This window comes from Labrus bergylta, chromosome 4, assembly GCF_963930695.1.
Source record: "Labrus bergylta chromosome 4, fLabBer1.1, whole genome shotgun sequence".
Lineage (NCBI taxonomy): Eukaryota > Metazoa > Chordata > Actinopteri > Labriformes > Labridae > Labrus > Labrus bergylta.
The window spans coordinates 21,409,261-21,430,542 of NC_089198.1; the positions used below are offsets into that span (position 1 = coordinate 21,409,261).

The window sequence follows — 21,282 nt, forward strand, 5'->3', positions numbered from 1 at the left end:
AAACTGTTGATATAATTCAGTAAAATATGTGCAAATTATTTACTTTTAAGCCGGTAAATAAAAAGGTAAGTAAATGTCAGAGATTACTCCTCTGCTCTCCTTGATTTTAAAACATAACTTTAAATTAATTAAGATGAACACAAAAGCTCAAAACTTTACTAAGTTGTTACAAGCCCTAAATTCTTTAAAACCATTGAATATTGTAGTCTTGTTTCCCCATGCTTTCCAGACATGTGGATGTAAAAGTCTCTTAAAACAGGGCACTGTTGTTTTTTCTCCTCATTGTCACAAATGACAGGATATAGGACTACATGTTTTTCTCCCATTGTAGTTTTGTACCAAACTAGCCTCCATGAGGTGGGTGATATATGTCTAAAGACTCCTGCTGTGGAGATTGAGAGATATGGGTCAGTGTGCTGGGGCTTGGGGCTGCAGAGCACCTAGTTCCAGGTCCACAGCAGCCTATAGCCTGTCTGTTGCTGCAAGCTCCATAATAAGATGAAGCTGGTGACAGTTTTTTAAATGAGTTATAAGAGGAGGAGAAATATGGGAATAGACTGAAGGACTGTGAATGCACATGTACCTGTATTGTATAAATAATTAGGTTTTCGAATGACAACATTTTATGTTTATGAGAGAGAGAGTGCTTTTGATTGAAATCCCTCCCATCACTCAGTGGTCTCAGAGGGCCTGCCTCATTCCGGTGCCTGTGGTCCAACACTTTGCTTTGAACTGGTTTCCCTGCCAACAGCCAATCGGCTACGTTCGTGCAGGAACTGTTTTATCTGACAGCCAGTTAGAGGGCTTTGACTCCCAGAGGTATTAAGTCTTTTAACCTGTAAAGCATCAGAGAGTTGGCTATTCAAATGCTTGCTGGCTTGTCACCATATTAGTTGTTTAATGTAATTCCATCAGTTCAAAGCTGGATACATTGTTTTGGTTGAACGGTTTTGACACAATGAGATTGGTAAGTTAAGTAAATTAGATCTAAGAAGGTTATAAACTCTCTCGGACTTCCTGAATTTCCCATCTAACCATGGGAGTCTTGGAAACATGAAGGGAGTTGGCTCCTGAAAAAGCAGCAGTGAATCCTTGCAACAGTGGTTATCTCTCAGGTGTGAGTCTCATTTGGCACCACATCTTTCAGTGCAACAGATTTAGCTGTCAGTGAGTATCACCTCCAAAAAGGCTTTAGTAAAAGCCCAGAGAGAGATGCTCACAGTATTGCAATACATGTGTCATCGAAGGAAAGGATGTGAGAATGTAAAAATCCTTCATGTGTGAGCTTTCAGTGTCAGATGCAATCTCCTCTGTAAAGATTCTTTTTATGTCTGTTATTCTTCTTGACTGTCAGAGGATGCTCGATAGGTGCTATCGAGTATTTTATTTGACATCACGTGTGACCTTAAGTAATTGAAGTTTCGGAAAAAGATAGCAGTTTTCTTACTGAAATACAGGTGCATTGGAACTACACACTTGATTCCCCTTCCCAATGGCTGCAATCAAACACTTAAAGTTAGTATAGGTAGCACGTTTCCAGGTCTCCTTCCAGGTGTACTGCTGTGATGCTAAGCATATTCAATTGTTGCGACCAGCATTTACAGCAACTCACTGTAAAGGTAAAAACTGAAGTGAGTACTTCTCCATGTCTAAGTTAATTGATGTAACGCTAAGCCTTTTTGCGTGTAGCGACTTGCATATCAGTTACACTCATAACAGTAAAAGAAGAAGTAAAGAATTCAATAAGGGAAATAGTTTTTAGGTATCCTATTTGGTTTAATGCAGCACATTGAGACAGGCATACTGGCTATACTGACTCTCTGGTGAGTGCTTTCAATCAACACAGCATGCAACAGGAGCTCCCTAGTTTCATAAAGTATTAATGGATGTGGATGAAGAGTGACTTGATTTCAGTTTGGAAACTCTGCTTATTTAGTAGGCCTATGTCCCATTTATTATAGTAAAAAGCTCAATTGTGTTTTTTTTACACCCACTGAGGCCTTGAGACCTGAAGCTTGCACTCTTAAGGCCACAGTCTTGCTATGATTTGACCTCCCATGTGCTCTGATACTGTGACACTTGTAACCATCTTTCCCATATATTAGCCATGTCATGGGTAGGCATTTACATTTAACGCTTAACCTGACTCACAGGTATATGACTGGTGCAGTTCCCAGTTTCAGTCAGGTTTTCAGGCCCTCTGCACTCTTCTGGCAGTTCCAGGGAAGATGATAAGCCCAGCTGCATGGTGCGCCCTGGAGCATGAAATTCTGGTTAATGAGACTAGTTAATTAGACATATAAGCACCTTGCCAGCCTTGGGGGGTGGGGGGGGGGGGGGGGGGGGGGTGGTGTCAATCCTAGCAGGGTTATGGCACTGGTCACCCTTGACTGCCAGTGTCCGTGTTGCCACAGGAAGACTCTGCATCCCATTGAGCAGTTTAACACATCAGAGTTCCAACACAGAGCTTGGTTGCTTACTCAGAGGGCTGACGGTGGCCTCTGATAGTTCAGGACACTAGACAGCTGCACTACAGGCCTTTGGGTAGTGAGTACACTTTCCTAAGGGCATAATCTTTAGTTCTGACTGAAGTAAAAGGCAAAGGCTCAGGCACTCACAAAAGAACAAGACATAGCCAACCATCTGGAGAAGGGTGCTATCAAAGGAGTAGATCTGAAGACACAGTAAGGTGGATTCTACTCAGATTAGTTAGATCCCAAAATGAGGGAGGATAATACCCTGCACTAGAGTTACAAGGGCTTAACACATTTCAGATAAAAAATATATGCCTATAATAATTAAAATGACATTTTGGGAAGTGGCTACATAGAGCAGTGGTTACTGCTGTCATCTCACAGAAGGTCCATGTCTTGCCATGAATACATTAATTGTAATACTTTAAGTAAATTAAGAGTACCAGTACCACATTTATGTCATCTTATCTCAAATTTAGTCAACTTAAAAAGTAAAGGCAGCGCGGACAAAACTTTTTTGAAGTTCAAGCAACTCTTAATACAAGGCTGAAACTCAGAGGGCACTTTGGACATACCAATCGTTCTTCCCAAAGATGATAGCTCCTATATGCACTCTAACCGGGGCATTAAGATGGCACTTTGAAATCCCTCACAGGATGATGACAATGCAATACAACTGAATCTTCCTGTTGCTCTTCTCTGTTGAGAAAAAAAATAATGTACATTGTGTGGATAGCCAGTTGGTCAGAACTTCTGATGTTGCCTTGATTCTATTAGTTCGGTGACATCCATTTGGTCTATAGGCCTACCTTTTAACAAAACTATTATATTAGAGTTCCTTTTTAAGATCAACTTACTGAAAGATCAACAAGTTGAAAAATAAGACATTTTTATTCAGATGAACAAAAATCAAATCCATAAAGTACAGACTTGCAGCTATCCATTCAGCTTGTACTTCGTGAAATGCTGCAGTGAGGGGCATAGAGGAGCCAAGATCAGACACCAACCTATAAAAGAGGTAGATAAAGAAACACAGATAAGCTAAACTGGTTTTTACAGCTGAAGCAACTGAGACAATGACTTGTGATGATTTTCAATCCAGAAGCCTATTTCTTGTTGGCTCCACACTTGAGCCCTGTCAGAACGATAGTTTAATATAAGGCTATCGCTGATAACTTTCTGACATTGACAGCGCAGTAAATCTGCCGAGCACTGGCCTCACCCTGTGAATTACTCATCACACTCAATCAGGCCAGCGATGACTCAAATCTTGAGCGAAGGACAGCTGAGTCCTTCAGAATGACCACGCAGAGAAAAACAAAAACCCTCCACATGACAGTTCGTCCAAAGAGTCCCTGCACCTGCACATGCCTCCGCGCGAGAGCTCACAATAATACGAGCATCAAGTCCACTAAGTCCACACAGAGAAAGAGAGAGAGAGAGAGAGAGAGAGAGAGAGAGAGACGGCAGCACGGTGAGAGTGGAGGAGGAGGAGGAGGAGGGAGGCGGTATTTTGCAGTCAAACCGCACTGGCGCTGCTCACACAGCCCTCATCTGGCACACACACACACACATACACACACACACACACACACACTCATTCATATATCGGTTGCAGCAGTGGCGCTTTGCAGCATGCACGAGGGCTTTTGATCAGAGACCTGTTACTCTCTGCTCATGTGATGGCCGTTCTCCGCGCTGCCGAGTCCCCCTCCTCCTATTCCTCTCCCTCTTCCTCCGACTCCCCCTCCTCTGCATCCACAGATTAAGTCGCGGGCGACCTGCACTTCTGACAGGCTTGGTTTTGGTGTCTTAATGAGGGTACTGCGACAATGGTGAAGGATAAGGCCGAAGATCGGACGCTTCAGTATCAGCAAACTTTGGTGAGTTGCGCACGAGGTCGTGTGAGGTGCTTTGCGTTAAGTGTCGGGAATGTAGTGTTGTCATGGATGTTCGGCCGGAGGATAGGAGCAGCTGGTTGCTCAACTGCGTCCTGTATGAGAACAGAAAGAGACCATGTGTAGCTCGATTTATTGTGGGCTGTATGAGTATTCAGATAGGAGTCAAACATTCCCCATAAAACGGACTTTATTCGCTTATTTGAGGGTCTTCACGTCTGCTTTTCCCTCCTACTTTCTCTCTCTTCATTCACATTGATCCACAGGTGTTGCGTCACTCTGAGCCTCCGTCCTGCCCATCTAAATAATTAATTCTTATCAAATTAGAATTCACCAAACCATGTCAGATTAATTTGTTCAGCCTGAAGAAGTGCATATATGGCTATCTCTGATCACTTCATCGTCTTTATTTTGTTTTAATACCCTCGAAATACAAGATGATAGAGTCTCACTCTGCTCACCGTGCTACCATGTATTTTGCTCACGTCCTGTGTCTACAATATCTCCTCTATTTCTCCTGCAAACCTTGTCCCTCCTTGCCCTCTCCAACCACCCCCAATAGCTATATTACCCTGTCTTCTTCCACCTCATCCTTTTCCTGTTTGCTTGAGAATCTCTACCCTATGTATGAACCAAATAGTGAAGTGTCTCTGAATATTAATTGCTCCATGCACCACTTTTCCTCTCTCATGTTATAGCTGGACTGACAGTGATGCCCCGGAGCACCGTGCAGGGATATCTATATTCAGATAAAGGGACTGAAATGCAAGCAGAATTCAAGTGCCCTTGTCTCTGTTCCTCTTTTCTTTCTGTGTCCGTGCATGAGGGTGCATTTTCACGTGTGCACAATCTATCAGTCGCGCCATCTTCCTTCAGCTGTGATGGGCCCCAAGTCGTACAGAGGTGTTTTCCACTCTTGCCATGGTGTAAAGATCGATGCAGAGCAGTGTGTCTCAGAGTCAAAGATCAATAGCAATGTAAAATGGCAGTCAGAGTCTCTGAAGATTGGAACGTGCTGTCTGCCCCCCTCTCCCTGTCGCTTTGACCACAGCTCTTAGATCAGTGGCTTTATCATTCACTGCCTGCGTATCAGTCCATTATCCCAAAAATAGATGCGTGTGCCTGTGTTCTTGCACGTGCAAGCAATTGTGCAGCTTGTGTCTTGATACTTCTCTAAGAGCAAAGTGGCAGCACTATTCATCAATTACCTTCCCACAGGCCAGCGTCTGTGTATTCCTCAAAGAAAAATGAATGACATGTAGAGCTTAATCTGACAAAAAAAAAGGCTTTCTGTGTGTCTTGCTGTCCTATAGCAGCCTTATAGCTGCAGTCTAAAATTGGATTCTAATGTTGACAAAGGGATCTTCTGTGTTTCATTGTTTGCCTTCAGCAAGATTCAGAAGATTTTCAGTTATGTGACTGCTTAAGGTTCGGCAGCACAGATCCACTTGTGCTGCAGCAGGACTGTGCAGATGACACAGAGTATAGATAAAGAAAAATGGAGATCAATCCGATAACTTTTCCAGCACAGAAATGTCATTTTCTCATTCAGAGCAACTGTGCTGGAAAGAGAAACAGCCAATTCCCTCTAGTGTCTATATACATATCTGGCAAGTTAGTGGAACCGCGTGAGTTACTAATATGTTTAGTAATACATTAGAACGACAATAATCTCCTGTTTATACTCAAGTTTTTCAAACAAAGAGCTTTCTGTGACAATCAATTAAGATAAAATGTGGTGGGTATCATAAACGACTGTATAATGGATTTAATTACAATGCAAGTGGCCATGGTTACATTGCCACCTGAAGAAAATCATCCGTAAAGAAAACTATTATTTTATATGTTAATGACATCCATTAATATGGTTTGCACAGCAGCTCTGAAGCTGTATACTCTCTTTCACTGCAGCAAAAAGATTTCCTAGAAAGCATTTCACACTCCTCTCTAAACTCTGAACTCATTATCGAAAGGGAAGAGTAAAATGGAGAATAAACAAGCTATTTTTAACCATCAATGAATCAAGAGTGTGGGGAATCTTTGTCTCCACAGCAGATGTTATCTGGTTTCCGTGTGGAGATGCAGGATTCTTTGAGTAGCCACAGACAGTCTGAAAGCAACCAGGCTATGGTGCATGGGTTGCTGGCCCAATGGCTGTCAGATGCAGTGCATCCTGGGAAATAAATGCAGATAAAGTCTCGTGGGGAATGGAGGGATGGAGCAGGTAAAGGGGAGAAGACGCAGGTCATGGGCTTACAAGGAAAAGGCGGAGACTGGAGCTGTTGTGCCTTGGTGTCGAAGTGTTGCTACCTTCAATTTAAAGATTTTTCACATTTTTCAGAGCTGTGGGAGGTCTGGATGTGTCACAGGCATTTTTCTAGTGCATGTGTTTTCTCCTGTCAGAAGCGTGTGGGCAAGTGTGCTCCATAGGTCTTGCATGTGCATTTATCCTCTGTGTGTGCATTTGTGTAGGTGGGTGTGGTTCTGCATCTACACATGCACACCTTTCAACGCGTGTGGCTTAAGTGTCTGTCAGAGCTGATGTTAGAGGAGGCATGTTATATGTCCTTCCAGCAGCAGGAGGCCCTGAAGATTTGACTGCCGCAGGCATCGAAGCCATGCTCCACCTGAAGAGGAAAAGCTGCCAGCCCACACCTCCACTCACACCAACCCCACCCCCAACCCACGCCACAGGGCACTGCAGCACCGCAGATATATAACATAGTACACAATCTGCTGCGTTTTTCAACGTACGCATGCTTGTGTTTGTTCCCATCAATAACAGCACTCCTGTGTATCTCTTACCCATTCAACTGAGGCAGACAAGCATATTAAGGCTACTGCAACAAACCTGTATGTAAAAGAAGCTGCTAATTGTGTTGCAGGAAAGGCTTACACAATCTTATATTATCTTAATGTTTCGTTTTGGTGGCTAGTTTGCCCATATTAATGTAGTCTATTGTGATTTTTACATCCACAACAAGATTTAAAAGAAAATGATCCATGTCTGAATCATGTGCATCTTTGTATACTTTATTCCAGTTCATGGGTTTGATTACACATATTTGTATTTCATTCTTGTTGGCTTGCACAATGCAGCATTCGGACACAGATTGTCTCCTGAACAGCAGTTAGAAAGGACTCTTTGCACAGAAAAGTGTTCTGTGAGATCTGTTGTCTCTCTCTCCTCTCGTTTGTATTGTTTGGTGTACAGAGTGTCCCAGACCAGTTGGGATGGTTAAATATGAGCATGCTGTCAGCAATTTTACTGCCATCACTTTCAAGGATTAAACCTTGTTAGTGTACATCTCGTTGCCATTTGGTGCAGCTATCATGTGAAGAGTCTTGTTCTCTTTAAGAAAACTTAAAGATATGCGAACAGAATTCGACTTTCATACATTTCTTTGTGCTTCTCAGCATCTTTTTCTCTCTTGTCGCTGTCACACACACACACACACACACACATACGCACTCACACACGCACAGTGTCTCTTCAGGGGGTTTAGTTCCTCATAGTCAGCACTCTGTCTGTTCTCACACAGAAACTGGCTTGAGTCCATTTAAGGTCCTGTCACTTCCAAATTGTGCTGTAACCTGCACACCGCAGAACGAGCCGCTGCAGAGATTGCAGACAGATAAAATCTATAAAGCATCTAAAATAGACCAAACAGGAATGCCTTAAGTTAATGCAAAATAAACAGTGGTAAGAGTGAATTGAGACTCTTTACTTTATCATTAAAAATGAATGCCATGCTGTATTGAAGACAACTTAAAAGTAGTTATTGAGCCAACTAATTGGGAGAATTTTTATAAACAAATACATTGAGAAGTAGAGTTGTGTTCTTGTCTGGTTGCATACAATCAGATGCTTTTTTTTTTTTCAAACCAGTGGAGTCTCCCCTGGCTGGCATTTAAAAAGAATGACAATAGAAAGCAGTTCTGCATTTTCTTCACTACAGAAACAGCGGCTTTATCCACTTCTTACAAAGTGTATGGCTGCATGTCTGTTCCTACTGCTCACTATTAAATGGATAGCAAAGCATTTTGTAACTCACCCTTCAGTAACAAACTGTAAAGAACACCTTTTAGACTGCAGGGCTCCTGCTGCCTCTACTGATTCTGACCTACGCGACTCAAACATAAAGTGATGCACAACTCTGATATGCGCCATTGCTGCGGGCTGAGCCTGGTAGATTTGTATCTCAAACAAATTGGTTGTTTGCGATATAAATAAAATCCTAATCGGCAATGTCTACAGAAGCTTGAGGAATGGTTTATATAAAAATAAGCTGTTTCCTCAACAATGATTAGTAATAGTTTTGTATCAATCTTCACTAAGTTGGATGCCTCTGTCTCAAACTTATCATGTTGGCATTCTTAATATTGAAAGCACAATTTCCAGACAGTCGCTTTAAATGAATGTAAGGGTTGGTTAAAACAGAGCCAGTGTGTCTTTAAAATAACTGTCTGCGCTCTTTAATTGTAACAGATGATCATTTAGTCAGTTTGGTTGATGTTTTAAATACATCAGAGCCACTGGTTAAAGTGGTGAGATGATGTAAGATATATTTGTCATAGACATTAGAGGAGTGAAATGGTACAAACAACTCAATAGAAACATCAGATATATCAAACCACTTTATTTTACATTAACTGGTGAAAATTACAACAGCAAAGTCAAGTTGACTGATTTCACACAGTGTTTTCCTACCGGGTTTCTTTAGGAAGTGACTGAGCTGCTTTCTTGATGTAATAGAAAACAGGAAAAGTGATAATGTTGTTGCATTGAGTAATGGGATTAGTGAGTAACATTCTCTCTTGCTCAGTCATCAATTTTGCGCACAAATGGACTCCATCCCCAGCCTAGGACAAAACTTTTGCGCAGGTCTGCCATTTTTAGTCTTGCTACAGAGAACTGATGTCTAACGGGAAAACTCAGAGGGGCTCATTGCATCTGAGAGAGCTGGTTTATACAGGGTCACAAACCTCCTCTGGTGCTTGATTCATGTTATATTTTGACCAAAGCACGGCACCGATGTTTCATTTAGACCACAGGGGACTGTTTGAAAAGGTGGAAAAGGGGGCTAATATGCCCTCTTTAAATGTAATTAAATGATAGCGAGTAACATTGGATGATGCTGTGGTGTTTTACTTGTTATCCTTCAACACACGGGCCACCAAATGAAACCCACAACTACAAAATATTAGCAAATGTTCATGTTTTTTTGTGTGGAAATACTAAAGATAGTACAAGTACTGCAAACCAAAATTAGGTCCAGTCATCTTTTTACATTTTAATCGGGGATTGGTTATTGTTCAAATGTATATGACACCTCAGTTAAGATAACATATTCTCATTTCTTTGAATCATGTGTAGCCGCTGACAAAACCAAAGACTTATCTCTGTGTGACTTTTGTGCTGTTTTGTCTCTTTTTTTCTCTTTTTGCAAACATATCTTTTTAATAGTGCCGTGATGTAGAAAAAACCTGCTCCCCTGTCTCAAGTCTTTCTCTAAAAACATGTCACCCTCTCTGCTTGATCCTTCAGTTTTTCTGACATCAACCCCGAGCACTCCTCTGTCCTTTGGGCTGCTTTCTTACGTGTGTGTGTGTGTGTGTGTGTGTGTGTGTGTGTGTGTGTGTGTGTGTGTGTGTGTGTGTGTGTGTGTGTGTGTGTGTGTGTGTGTGTGTGTGTGTGTGTGTGTGTGTGTGTGTGTGTGTGTGTGTGTGTGTGTGTGTGTGTGTGTGTGTGTGTGTGTGTGTGCTCGCCTTTTTGGTATTTACTTGTGTGCACCAGTCTGCATCAAGGTTTTTCTCCTTAATGCAGCCTATAAGCTGTGGCTTAGTTAACTATTCAAAAAGCAGCCTCAGACTATGTATTAGACATCAGCATGAGTCAAATGTGTCATTTTGTCCTCTAATTTAATTTTCAGTCTTGTCCCTGGAGGGTTCAGGACTCAGATTAGTCCGAAGGCTTTGGTCTTCCTGTTATTACCCTGGTGGTCTCCTCAATACCCAATAGTAATCTTGTTCAAGTAATCACACCTCCTCAACAATATGGAAGGTCTAAATCATCAATCTATGCCTCTGCAGTGATGATGGCTCCTTTCACTTTGACACACTGTAAAGACAAAATTAAAATCTTCTTATGAATAATATGAATAAATAAAAAACAGCAAGGACAAAAGTTTTAGATGTTTGAAGCCTTTATCATTAGAGTGTCAAATATTTCTCCTTGCTGTATCTTGACAGTGAATAAATTATCCCACAGAGCCCTGAGAACTGCTGAATAATAAAGGACTTTTTATTTCATCTGTTGTGCGAAGCTTGCACTTGGTTTGACTTAGAGCAAGGTGGCAAAGTGAGTGATGTAGCAGTATAGGCTGGAGGCTGGAAAGTTGTCACATATCAATTAGACTCATTTTCGTTTTAATTCTCTGTCTGTCCAGGCCTACCGACATTTTATAGATCAAAAATGTAGTGACACCTAAGTTATGTCAAACCTTTCTTAATATTAAGTCTACATGACTTCAATTCTGAAGTGGAGAACTGCAAAACGCTGCGGAGATATGGGACGTCGTTGGTTTCTCCCTGGGAGCTGACTTAAGCTAACTGGCGAGCCCCCTTAGCTTTGCATTACTCTCGAGAAAAGTAAAAAGAAAAATAGAAAGATTAAAGGTGCTAAACACAGTATGCAGTTGTATGTTTTCACTTATCCAGTTCTCCGCGGACCGATTTGATATAACGATGCATCACCATGGGACCATCCTCAGTTTTCTATATTACTGCACATGGCTACTTTTTTTCCATCAGTGAAGACAAGCAGTCAGAAAAATATGAAATTCCTTTTTTATTATTTAGAAAGTGCTTTAGAAATCATTATCAACATCAGCTTCCTTACATTGTTAATCAAAATAAATATAGGTACAATAATCGATATGTTCTGTCACGGCACAGATGCAGAATCGTCTACATGCGCATCGCGATGCATCGTAGAAATGATTCATTTCAACAACCCTAGAAAAAAATAACTAGAAAATGTCATGTTAACCAGGAATTAAGTTCCAAGCTAATGTAAGGTTCTGTAATCTAGGACAGGGGCTAATAGGTTATCAGGTTAATGAAACCGGGCCATCCAATGGCTTGTTGTATGATTTTACAACAAGCCATTCAGGCCTCCGTGGAACCGATTCAGTTTATCTTTACACCACTGCTAAAGACCAAATGTCACAAACGGTAAATCAATTGAAAATCATCTGATCATGTATGTGCAGCATTTTCAGAAAATAAACAATTTTGGGAATCCAACATTTTCAGGAGCTCTCGTGTTCATCTGATTGCAAACGGGCTTGACACATCCAGCAACAGTGAAGTCAAACAACTCAAAGTCAAAATGTGTCAAATATGTTGAATCTTATCATATTGTACCGACTGAATTCACAACAGTGTTGCAGATTTTTCTATAATCTCTAGAGAGGGGATTCATTTGATGTATATTCCTAGAATGAATGGACTGTCAAATAAGAAGTTATGTTGGGAATAATCTTTATTTCTTTTTCTTAACTGTTTTCTAGATGGAAATAATGAGACATTGTTCAATTAGAAGACATTAAGTAGGAGATTTATGCTGGGAGCCATTTTTGAATGATTGATGGATGACTCAGTCCATCACAGTCAGCTGGCTGGCAAGCTTTGTCGCTGTCCAAATCTAGATTTTCTCCTTTTTTTTCCTGTCCATGATGGTCTAAAAATCACATTTTTTGACCTTGTTAAACCATTTTGACGACAATTTGAAAGCTACTCTCCGCGGGCATTTAATCTACAAATAACCAGTCTGTAGCGAACAGTGGGAGGCAGGACTTGAACTGGTGCAGAGGGGTTTGTGATGTAGGAGGTGAACTGACTAATGTACATGCCGATGGTCACATGGGACTTACACTGGTTACACAAAAACAGCTCTTTTAACCCACAAGGCCCCTCCTGCTACTTCCCCAGGGGTCCGTGCTCCAGATGGTTGATGACTGCTTTCACACAGGCCAAAGAAAGAAACATTAACACGCCATGTTTATACTCCTAGTGGGTGATTGTCTGGTGCTGGTAAGTGGGTTAGTGCGTGTATACTTTAAGCGTAGAAGCAGGAAAATTTGATGTCAAGATTCCCTTAGAAGTTTAAGTTTGCCTTGAATAGATTGTAATTCTCCAGAGTGGTGAGGATGAAATGTAGACCAGTTATCAACATCAGGAAAGCCAAGAGTGTCACCTCCCTCCATGCATTACTTCACTGGTCAAGAGCCTCAGAAGTTGACAGATGTGGGTTGTTTAATTTAGGAAAGACATACACATCTTTAATGAATCTCTTTAGATGAATAATTAGTGGAGTGATCTTTAAACTGGTGTCATTTGGGGATATTTCAGTCTGTATGAGTTTTTTTTCTACTGTGTAAAAAAAAAGCAGAATACTAGTATTTTCTTTTTGTTAAAATAAGCAATACTAGATGTCTTATTATAAAGAGATTTTACATTTAAACAAATCCTTTAAAAGTAAACCTGCTGCACTTCACCACCATCATGAATGAATCATATTAGCAGTGGGAGGCTGTGCATTTGCAGAAATACACAATTGATTAGAAAGTTAATGAATCTAAGCACAAAGACGAAGAGTAAACACTTCACATAAACATAATTTCTAACTCCTCTGGAGGACTAATACTTATAAAGAGGCTTACATTTTTATTGGATTTTTTAGTGACAATAAGAAAACACACACAAGACACGCATATTACTTACACATCACAAACTAAGCATGGCCTTAGTGCATCCCATCTTATTTCATATTCATTCAGTTTTCCCATGTCTAGTTGCGATAATGCCCTCTAACCTAAAATAATGCTTCAAAACAAAACCAAATGAAGGAATGTCAAGCATTCTTTTTCTTTCAGTTCGAAAAATAAATCGCTTACCCAACAAAATAACTGTTTAACATACTTGGACATCCATTTTTTAATTCCCCAAGAATGATTGTTTGAGGGCTCATTGTTAGTAGTGAAAATGAAGCGAGCCATTTTTTCAGGGACAACCAATGAGGCTTACATTTTATCATGTCAACAAGATGTTTCTGGTGCAGTTCTGTTGGGTTAAGCTCCCTTTGTCAATGTCACTGAGCTTTCAATTGAAAGGGCATTACCAAAGCAAATCTCTAAATGACAAGAATATAGTTACACAATGTGATTGGCTAATTTGGGTGTCATTTTACTTAAACATAGTGGCAACATTGTTGAGCAGGTAGTGTTTTATTTTTAAATCTACACTGAACAGCCTTCCAAGTTTCAGTTGAAGGTTCTTTTTCTCCAAACACATTCTAATCGTAGAAAATGAACAGGAAATGTAGCCATGAGGCAAAGTAGCAATAATGCAATTTTTTCCGTTATTCAAAGACTGGATCAGGATCTTTTGTTCTGAAGTATAGACGGCTGTGTTTAAGAGTCATTTTAAACTGTTTTACATGTGACACACCAGCTCTGTCTGCATCCACCGGTTTGCTTTAATTGAGCATTTAACCAGCAGTAGAACATGTTTATATTTCACTCCCATGAAATTATCGGATGGCTAGCAGCAGCTGTTAGTGTTTGTCAGTGGATTTCTCTGGGATGCAGCTAATGTATTAGGCCGTTCTGCTGCTTGAATGTGACGTATAGCCATGTCTTAACACATTCCAGCAGGTTGGAGGTTGAAGTGGATGGCTCCCTTCTTTTTCTGGTCGTTCAGACTGAAACTGCACGGCTGCTCTGCATCGCCTGTTCATGCGAGCAGAAAGAGAGAGTCGTGATGCCCATCTCAATGAGGGGAGGGGGGAAATGGAGGAATGCGAGTGGGACAAAAGGAGGTAGTGCGCAGCACAGTGGGGGAGAGATGTTGCAAGTTGTAGCAAACACAGAAACCTAGAGGGACTGTCATCAAAAAAAAAAAAAAAAAAAAAGCACCAGAGGAAGGAGAGAACAGCATTGCGCCTGCAGGAGTCGTGGTGCTCATCTTAATGTGGCAGAAAGAGATCAGTATTTGAGAAGGTAAAACATGTTCATGCCACTAGCACTGTAAGCTTTGTCTTTACAGTGAGTGTCATCATCTCATACCAACTTTTCATTTTCACAGCTGCTAACTAGTACATGCATGACTTACTGGTCATTTTCACATCTCCATGCGGTATAGACTTACAGCGAAGTATCCAGTTGTAATTAGACCTTGTGATTCCTCAGCAGTGTTAGAGGGGTTGCATTACTACATTGTGCCTCTGCACAAACGCCGTCTCAGCAAAAATTGTACAGCCAGTGACCTTCAAAGAACAATTCAGACATTGACCCAGGGATAATGAGCTTTTATTAAAAGTTAAGATGCAGATGCTTGTCATGTCTTTGATTTGACATGAGGGGACGATTTAGTCTTCTACTCAGTCAGGATCACCTCTCCACTTGATACCAGAGCCCCTGGACTTGAGGAAACTTTCCTTACTGCAGCTCTCCCTGTATTAAAAAGACAGAATTAGATCATTTATAACCTTTAATTTCACATACACTTTGATTTAATTGAAGTAGTCAGCCAGAAGGGTTTACATTTCAATATCCACCAATGCAAGAATTTATTCAAATATAACATTTCCAGCTACAACAATTTCTGTTACAAGATTTTCCTTCACCTTCAGAGTTTTAAACTTCAATATGAATCATTGTGCTTTTACAGTTACAGTAGCATGGCCAGAGATTGAAGTGCAACTTATGTAGCCATGGTTTGATGCTGATATGACAATTCTGTTCAGTGCACAACACAGGGACAGGACAATGCTGGAATCCCCAAACTCTGAATTACTCTGTTCAGACCAAGTTTTATAAACTGAGCGCATAAGGTTAATCACATTTAACAGTCAAGAAATTACTCACGTTGTCTATGGCACGATTGTTCACAAGAGTAAGTGCTACTGGGATAACACACCGCTGTTGCACAATGGATGAACACCTGCAATCAAGAGTTTAAGTTACAGATATATTTGGTGGCAGAATAGTCACTTATGGGTCTACTGCAGTTTAAAGGTGGACTGTACCGTGTCTTTCTGAGGGGCGTAGGAGTTTTGCTCTACAAACGCAAACATTTTTATAATGAAGCGTTTGTGGTGCGTGGGGTAATTAAGCCCCGAATAGCCGTCAACAGGCACCACTGTGGTCAGGTAACGGTCATCATGGTAAGGACACCTGGAGACGACAAGAGCGCTTGTTCTACAGCACTGAAACTATACAGGCTAAAATGTTAAACTGTGCAAGTGATTTAATGTTTAGATACCCATCAACCAGAAGGTCCCACTGTGGCTGACTCTCAGGGTTGGAGGTGGAAGTGGCCCAACAGTGCTCTAGGTTCAGGAAGATGTTCTGATCAGATCGCTCCACAATGCTCACCTCAACATAGACAGGGTCTCGCAGCACTTTAGTGATGGGGTAGTCTGCTGGAGTGTAGAAGGAGCTATACGCTGCTACTTCTGCAGTCATGGAAGCACAGATTTAGCATAGCACCATATACAGTGTTCTTGCATTGCTATTGCCCTCTTAAGCCACTCACCCTCCACACAGCCCTTTGTGTGGCACTCCCCATTGCCCAACTTAAGCTCCACTCTCAGGGGTCCTAATGCAGCAACCGGCACAGGTGGAGGAACAGCATTCACCTCCATGACAAGGGCCTCCACAGCTGTGCTAGAATACCTGCACTGGAACAGTAACCTGCAGAGAGAGAGTAGAGGACTTTGCAGCTCAGGAGACCTCACAGGGTCACAAAAGCAATAAAAAGGAGGATCGATTAACACACTGACTCAAAATGGCTGTCCCTGGTGATTGAGCCTCTGGGTCCAATTCCCACCTCATAAGAGGACGACATGTGGTTCTCGTACACCACATAACCCTCCTCTTCCTGTTGGAAGAACATTAATTGAATGCAAAGTTAGTTTACCAAAGCATTGAGAATATGCTCATATTGATTTAAACGAAGACTGTTGCAATCACCTTGATTTTGGTTCCGCATGCAGTCACAGGGAACTGAAGAATGGCAAACGTAGCAGTGAAGGCGACAGGAGTGCAGGAAGGGTCGTTTGCTTCCAGCAGGCTGATTGAATTCACATCAATGAGGGGCACAGTGGCGTCTCGAGCCACAACCACCACAAACTGGCCATCCCTGGTACACTGCACAGTTACTGGGAGAGCAGAGAAAGGTGAATTTGTTCCATTAGTAAAGCTAGCTCACTCTCATCATGTAGAAAAGACACTAGAAACTAAAGTGGAGCACATCCACCTGCTTTCCCATAGTAGCACTGCTGGCCATCAAAGCAGCAGTTTATGTTCGCACACTGCTCAGTGGTGATATCTTGAGTCCCACATTGGATCTTCTCGCCCTCCTCCACCTGGCACTTATCAAAGGGAGCTGCAGGAGCAGAGACATGAGGCCGTTGCTGAGGCGGATGAAAAGGTTGCTGTTGCTCTTGCTGTTGCTGCAGAGGCAGCGCCCAGCGAGGCTGGGAAGATCCATTACGAACCAAAACTACAACCAACACAACACCAAACAGACACTTGAAGAGCTCCATTATGGTGGTAAAAATTACACACTGGCCCAAACTGTGACAACAACACCCAGAGCTCAGAAGCAGGCTTTATACATGATTGATTGTTTGTGGTTTGCTAAGAACCCCGCCTCCCATCGTTAGGAGTCAATAGTGTGGCAGCCCTGCAGGGTTAATCAGCTGGGAGCTGACAGGTGGAGCTTATTGTCTGCTCATCTGTCTGAAGAGAAATCAGTCCATGACTGTTCTGTAGAAGCTGAGTGGACTTTTTCGTCCTCTTAAAAGATGTGGATATAAATATTGCATAAAGTGAATGTTTGAACCTGGTTCTGTTCTCTTTGAGTGTGAACCTCAGACTATCTTTACTGTGACCCCATACTGTGTACATTTTACCTGCAACCTCCCACTGACATTTCTTTCCCTGCCTCCCACTTGCACCACCTTTTATAAAAGCTCTTTTTTTTCCCGCCTTTACACACACAGATGTATGGGCGCTACACCCAGGAGCTGGGGGTGTATGCCAAAGAGGAAGCAGCCCGCCTACGGGATGGAGGAGTGCGGGATGGCGGGGGACTGCGGAGGAACACAAGCGTCCGTAGTCGTGCTGCAGACCTGCTGGAGTACGAGAAAGACCCCTGTGCAAAGTGCCACTGTAAGTGTTGATAAACCAAAAGCACTAAATCTTCATCAGAACAGGATAGCAGGGACAACGTTTGGAGATACTTAAGTGTTCTGACATGATGTGAAGGTCAGACAAAAGGAGGCCTCAGTGCTCATAAACTAAGTGGTCCTTGTGCGTGTGTGTGTGTGTGTGTTTGTATAGTAGAATGCAATGCTTCAGTGAGTGTGAAAGGTGTGTGAAAATATTGATTTCTTAAAGTACAGTGGAGCTGATTCCTGACACAAGGGAGAAGGAAGGGATGTAGAATTATTCTTGTGTGTCTGATCTGAGCAATGACCTTTAGCCAACCAGGGTTATCTCAAAGTCAGACTAACACAGCCCCATCTGCGGACTACCAGTGGCCTGTGTGTGTGTTTGTGCAGGTCATTTCTTTCTGTGTGAGTCAATCTGATCTGAATTGTCAGATGTCTCGTCCTCACAGATGAGTGCAGATTAAAGAGTGGCACCAGAAGAGAGCTCCTCTTCAGACTGATCTGATCAGGAACAGCAAAGTGACAGACTCGGACTGTGTGTGTTTGTGTTTGCGGACTCAAAATGTGCATGTCTGTGTATTTTTATTTGTACTAAATCTTAACCCTCAGAAATGCATGGTAAAGAAAATCAACACAGCGGAAATGCTCTCAGAGGGGCGTTTAAGCCAAAGTGAAAAATCCTAACTCGCTCCTGCAGTAGAAATATCCCTTTAAAAATACAATTCACACTGACGTCTAGAGATTTTCCACTCACACAAGGACAGTGTGAATAGATAGACAAATCCACAATGTCATTTTCTCATGGTGAGTATTACAAAGCTACTCTCATTTGAATCATCTGTATAATAATATGGATGTCTTCATAAATTAGACCCAAATTGTTTCCCTGATAAAATAGTACTAGATGACACTGAGATAACATGTTGGAAAAAGGGGAGCTGGACCTGAGTGGTTGATCTTTTAGATTATGATGGTTTCTTAACATTTCATTTTATGCAAACTCTAAAAGAAAATTGGCTATTTGTCTTTTTTCTTTATACCAGATATCTACTGGTTCCATCTTCTTAAATAGGAAAATAAGCTGGCTCTTGTCTTCCTCTTCTATGATATAAAAGTAAATACTGTGTTAGTAAAAAGATATGTGTCTTATCTGTTGCGTTTTCTAAATAGATATTGACATTTTCAATATTGTAAGCACTAAAAATGGGACTGGCTGTGATGACAAGGAGCACACTGCTGGTGAAAGAGAACTGCTAGTGTAAAACAATAAAACTCAAATGAAATTATATTTGACTGGTAAATAAATCTTGTAATTTTGGCACACGTCTGTGATAATATTAGCTGATACTTTAGCCGCTAATATCGGCCGATACTATCGGCTGGCTGAATAATCGGTCGGGCTCTACAAATGATTTTCCCATTAGTTGGGAAAATATCTCACATTAAAACTGATATTAAAATGCTCACTTTTAGATACAAAAAGTAGAAATACAGTAGACACTGTGCATGCTTTTCACAAGTGAGCGAGCCCCTTTCCAGGATCAGTTTCAGCCTCTTTGCCCTTGTGACTAGTGATCTGATTAAAGCCCCATAAATTGCACCATAGGTGAAAGCCACTCTATATTGGCTCCCTTGCTGGCTGTAATGGCAGCCATTTAAAACAATCACCCTCAGATCAGGAGCCAGCCGGAGTGATTTGTGTGCAGGCCGTCTGCGTGCAGTGTACGCTCGTAGATCAAGAGGTGTTTGTATTTTTAGACTTGTCTTTAGATAGACGCTCAGGCTGGACAGGCTGTGCTGTTGTCTTGTTCTGTAAAGAGAGAACCCACAGTTTTGTTGGAAGTGGGAGTTTTTGTGTGTTTTTTTCGTCACATGTATCTACAGTATCTGTGTGGGAACATCATCTTTGTGGGTGATGGACTACAAGTGTTTCAGCTTGGAGCCGCAGCTTCTGAACAAGGCAGCCTACACATACTGTCAAAGGCTCTGCTGCTGGTCATGATGTAGTGCTAAAAACATGTACTACCTCACTGTGTTTATTTAGACTCCCAGAGTGAATCTCACTGCGGTATTATAGCTGTTACATTACTCACATATCTGACTCTCAAATACTTCAATATATCATAGCAAATGTAATATTTGGCTTTGCATTCAGTGGCTCTTATAGGTGGAAAGACATCCTCATTTAACTATTATAACTGATTACAGCTTGTTGGCGTCATGTGATGAAAGAATACAGGGATATGAGAAGTGCAGAAAAATGTCTGGCATGGGTAGGATTTTTATTACGGGATCAAGAGCAGACATCTGTGGACACCACTGAGCCTGCGGATGAGAGTGTGAGCCAAGATTGCACACGCAAGTATGTAGCTCTGCAGGTGCCAGGCGAGAAGAGAGAGAGATATAAACAGAGAAAAATAAGGAAATGGTAGGTTTCTGCAGGTCAAATTAATCCAATTAAAACCAAGATCTAGTGAAAAAGGGCAGTCTAATCCACATGTATATATATATATTTAACTTTTAATTGTAATGGGTGACTTTTTTTTATTTTATTTTGAATCTGTGATTAAATGGTTTGTCTGCAAATGTCTGTGCATGTTTATGTGGCTTTTTTTTTGACGTCCTCTGTTGGAAAGTTGCCATCGAGCAGGTGGCCTGGAGGCTGGGCAGCTTGACCCGTCATGCACACAGTTGTGCCCCACATCCCTCTGGACGCTCAGCCTCCCCACTGTGACCTGAATCCTGAACCAGACAGACCGCTGCAATGTCTGACTTCTTGTCATTTATTGTATTGTTTCTGGTTTCTTTTAATGACATAAATAAAAATTAACAACATTGAAGATAAATATATACAGTAAAAGCACAGCAGTTAAGAGAAAGCTAAAAGGACGTTTTTAATGATGATTTAAAAGTGGATCCAGTCTTGAATCCTCTGGCAGAGAATGTAAACACTTTCTCAGTAGCAAAGCTGTTTAAACAAGACACTTTATTTTACATGTTCCTTAATAGAAAATATGAAGTTTTCTGAACTTCTGAATATGTTACATAGTCACAGATGTGACACGCAAAGTATAAAAAAGCAGCATTTTGATGACGACATGACCAAAGAAAAGGGGAGCAAAATGTAAATATAATCCTTTTTAGAAATAGTTTTGAAAATCCTTCATTTTAAAGCTTTCTTTTGAGGCCTTTTATGAATGAAAAAAACAATAAAGCCTTTGAGCATTAACCAGGCAATGCTTTGTCATTTTAGGGCCAAAACAATTGATATACAAAAAGGCTGATGTATTTGTACATTTAAACATGTTAACAGGAGATATCATTTGTATTTTGCTGAACAATTTCAGTAGTGGATTCAAACCCTTTTTTTGTGTGTGTATGGCAGGTACAGTTGGGATCCAATCAAAATGTCTTTGTCCAAAAGGATATATAGTTTTGGTGCTTTCCTTCATCTTTTGTAAAATTTAATTTATAATGTTTTTTTTTAATTCTTTGACGCATCATAGATAACAACAGAAAATAGTGTCATGACTGTTTTGAACTGAACAGAGATTTAATGTCAGATGAGTGATGATGAAAGTAACTGTAAGTCCTTCATATTTAGTTACGATCCCTCTCCAACAACAAGGAACACAAACATTATCACTCAGCTGTTTTGCTGTCATTC

General features: G+C 41.2%; 2 protein-coding genes across 8 annotated transcripts in view; one reads left to right on the forward strand and one right to left on the reverse strand.

The window, feature by feature from the left end:
- Positions 1-21,282, forward strand: part of clcn2a (chloride channel, voltage-sensitive 2a) — a 44,556-nt gene that overhangs the window by 703 nt on the left and 22,571 nt on the right. For 2 of the 7 annotated variants that reach the window (XM_020643715.3, XM_065954049.1), the window contains exons 1-2: positions 3,943-4,357; positions 17,445-17,613. In XM_020643715.3, the coding sequence (XP_020499371.1) occupies positions 4,307-4,357; positions 17,445-17,613 (220 nt within the window). In that variant the 5' untranslated portion in view covers positions 3,943-4,306. Of the gene's footprint in view, positions 1-3,942; positions 4,358-17,444; positions 17,614-21,282 lie in introns of those variants that run through there. The other 5 variants (XM_065954047.1, XM_020643718.3, XM_065954048.1 and 2 more) reach the window with 5 other exon arrangements.
- On the reverse strand, positions 14,724-17,033 carry LOC109991439 (zona pellucida sperm-binding protein 4). The gene is made up of 8 exons (XM_020643722.3): positions 16,697-17,033; positions 16,411-16,598; positions 16,221-16,318; positions 15,974-16,131; positions 15,701-15,893; positions 15,465-15,612; positions 15,304-15,379; positions 14,724-14,889 (listed from the first exon to the last, which is right to left on the reverse strand). The coding sequence occupies exons 1-8, from the start codon at positions 16,983-16,985 to the stop codon at positions 14,813-14,815; spliced, it is 1,227 nt and encodes a 408-aa protein (XP_020499378.1). The 5' UTR covers positions 16,986-17,033; the 3' UTR covers positions 14,724-14,812.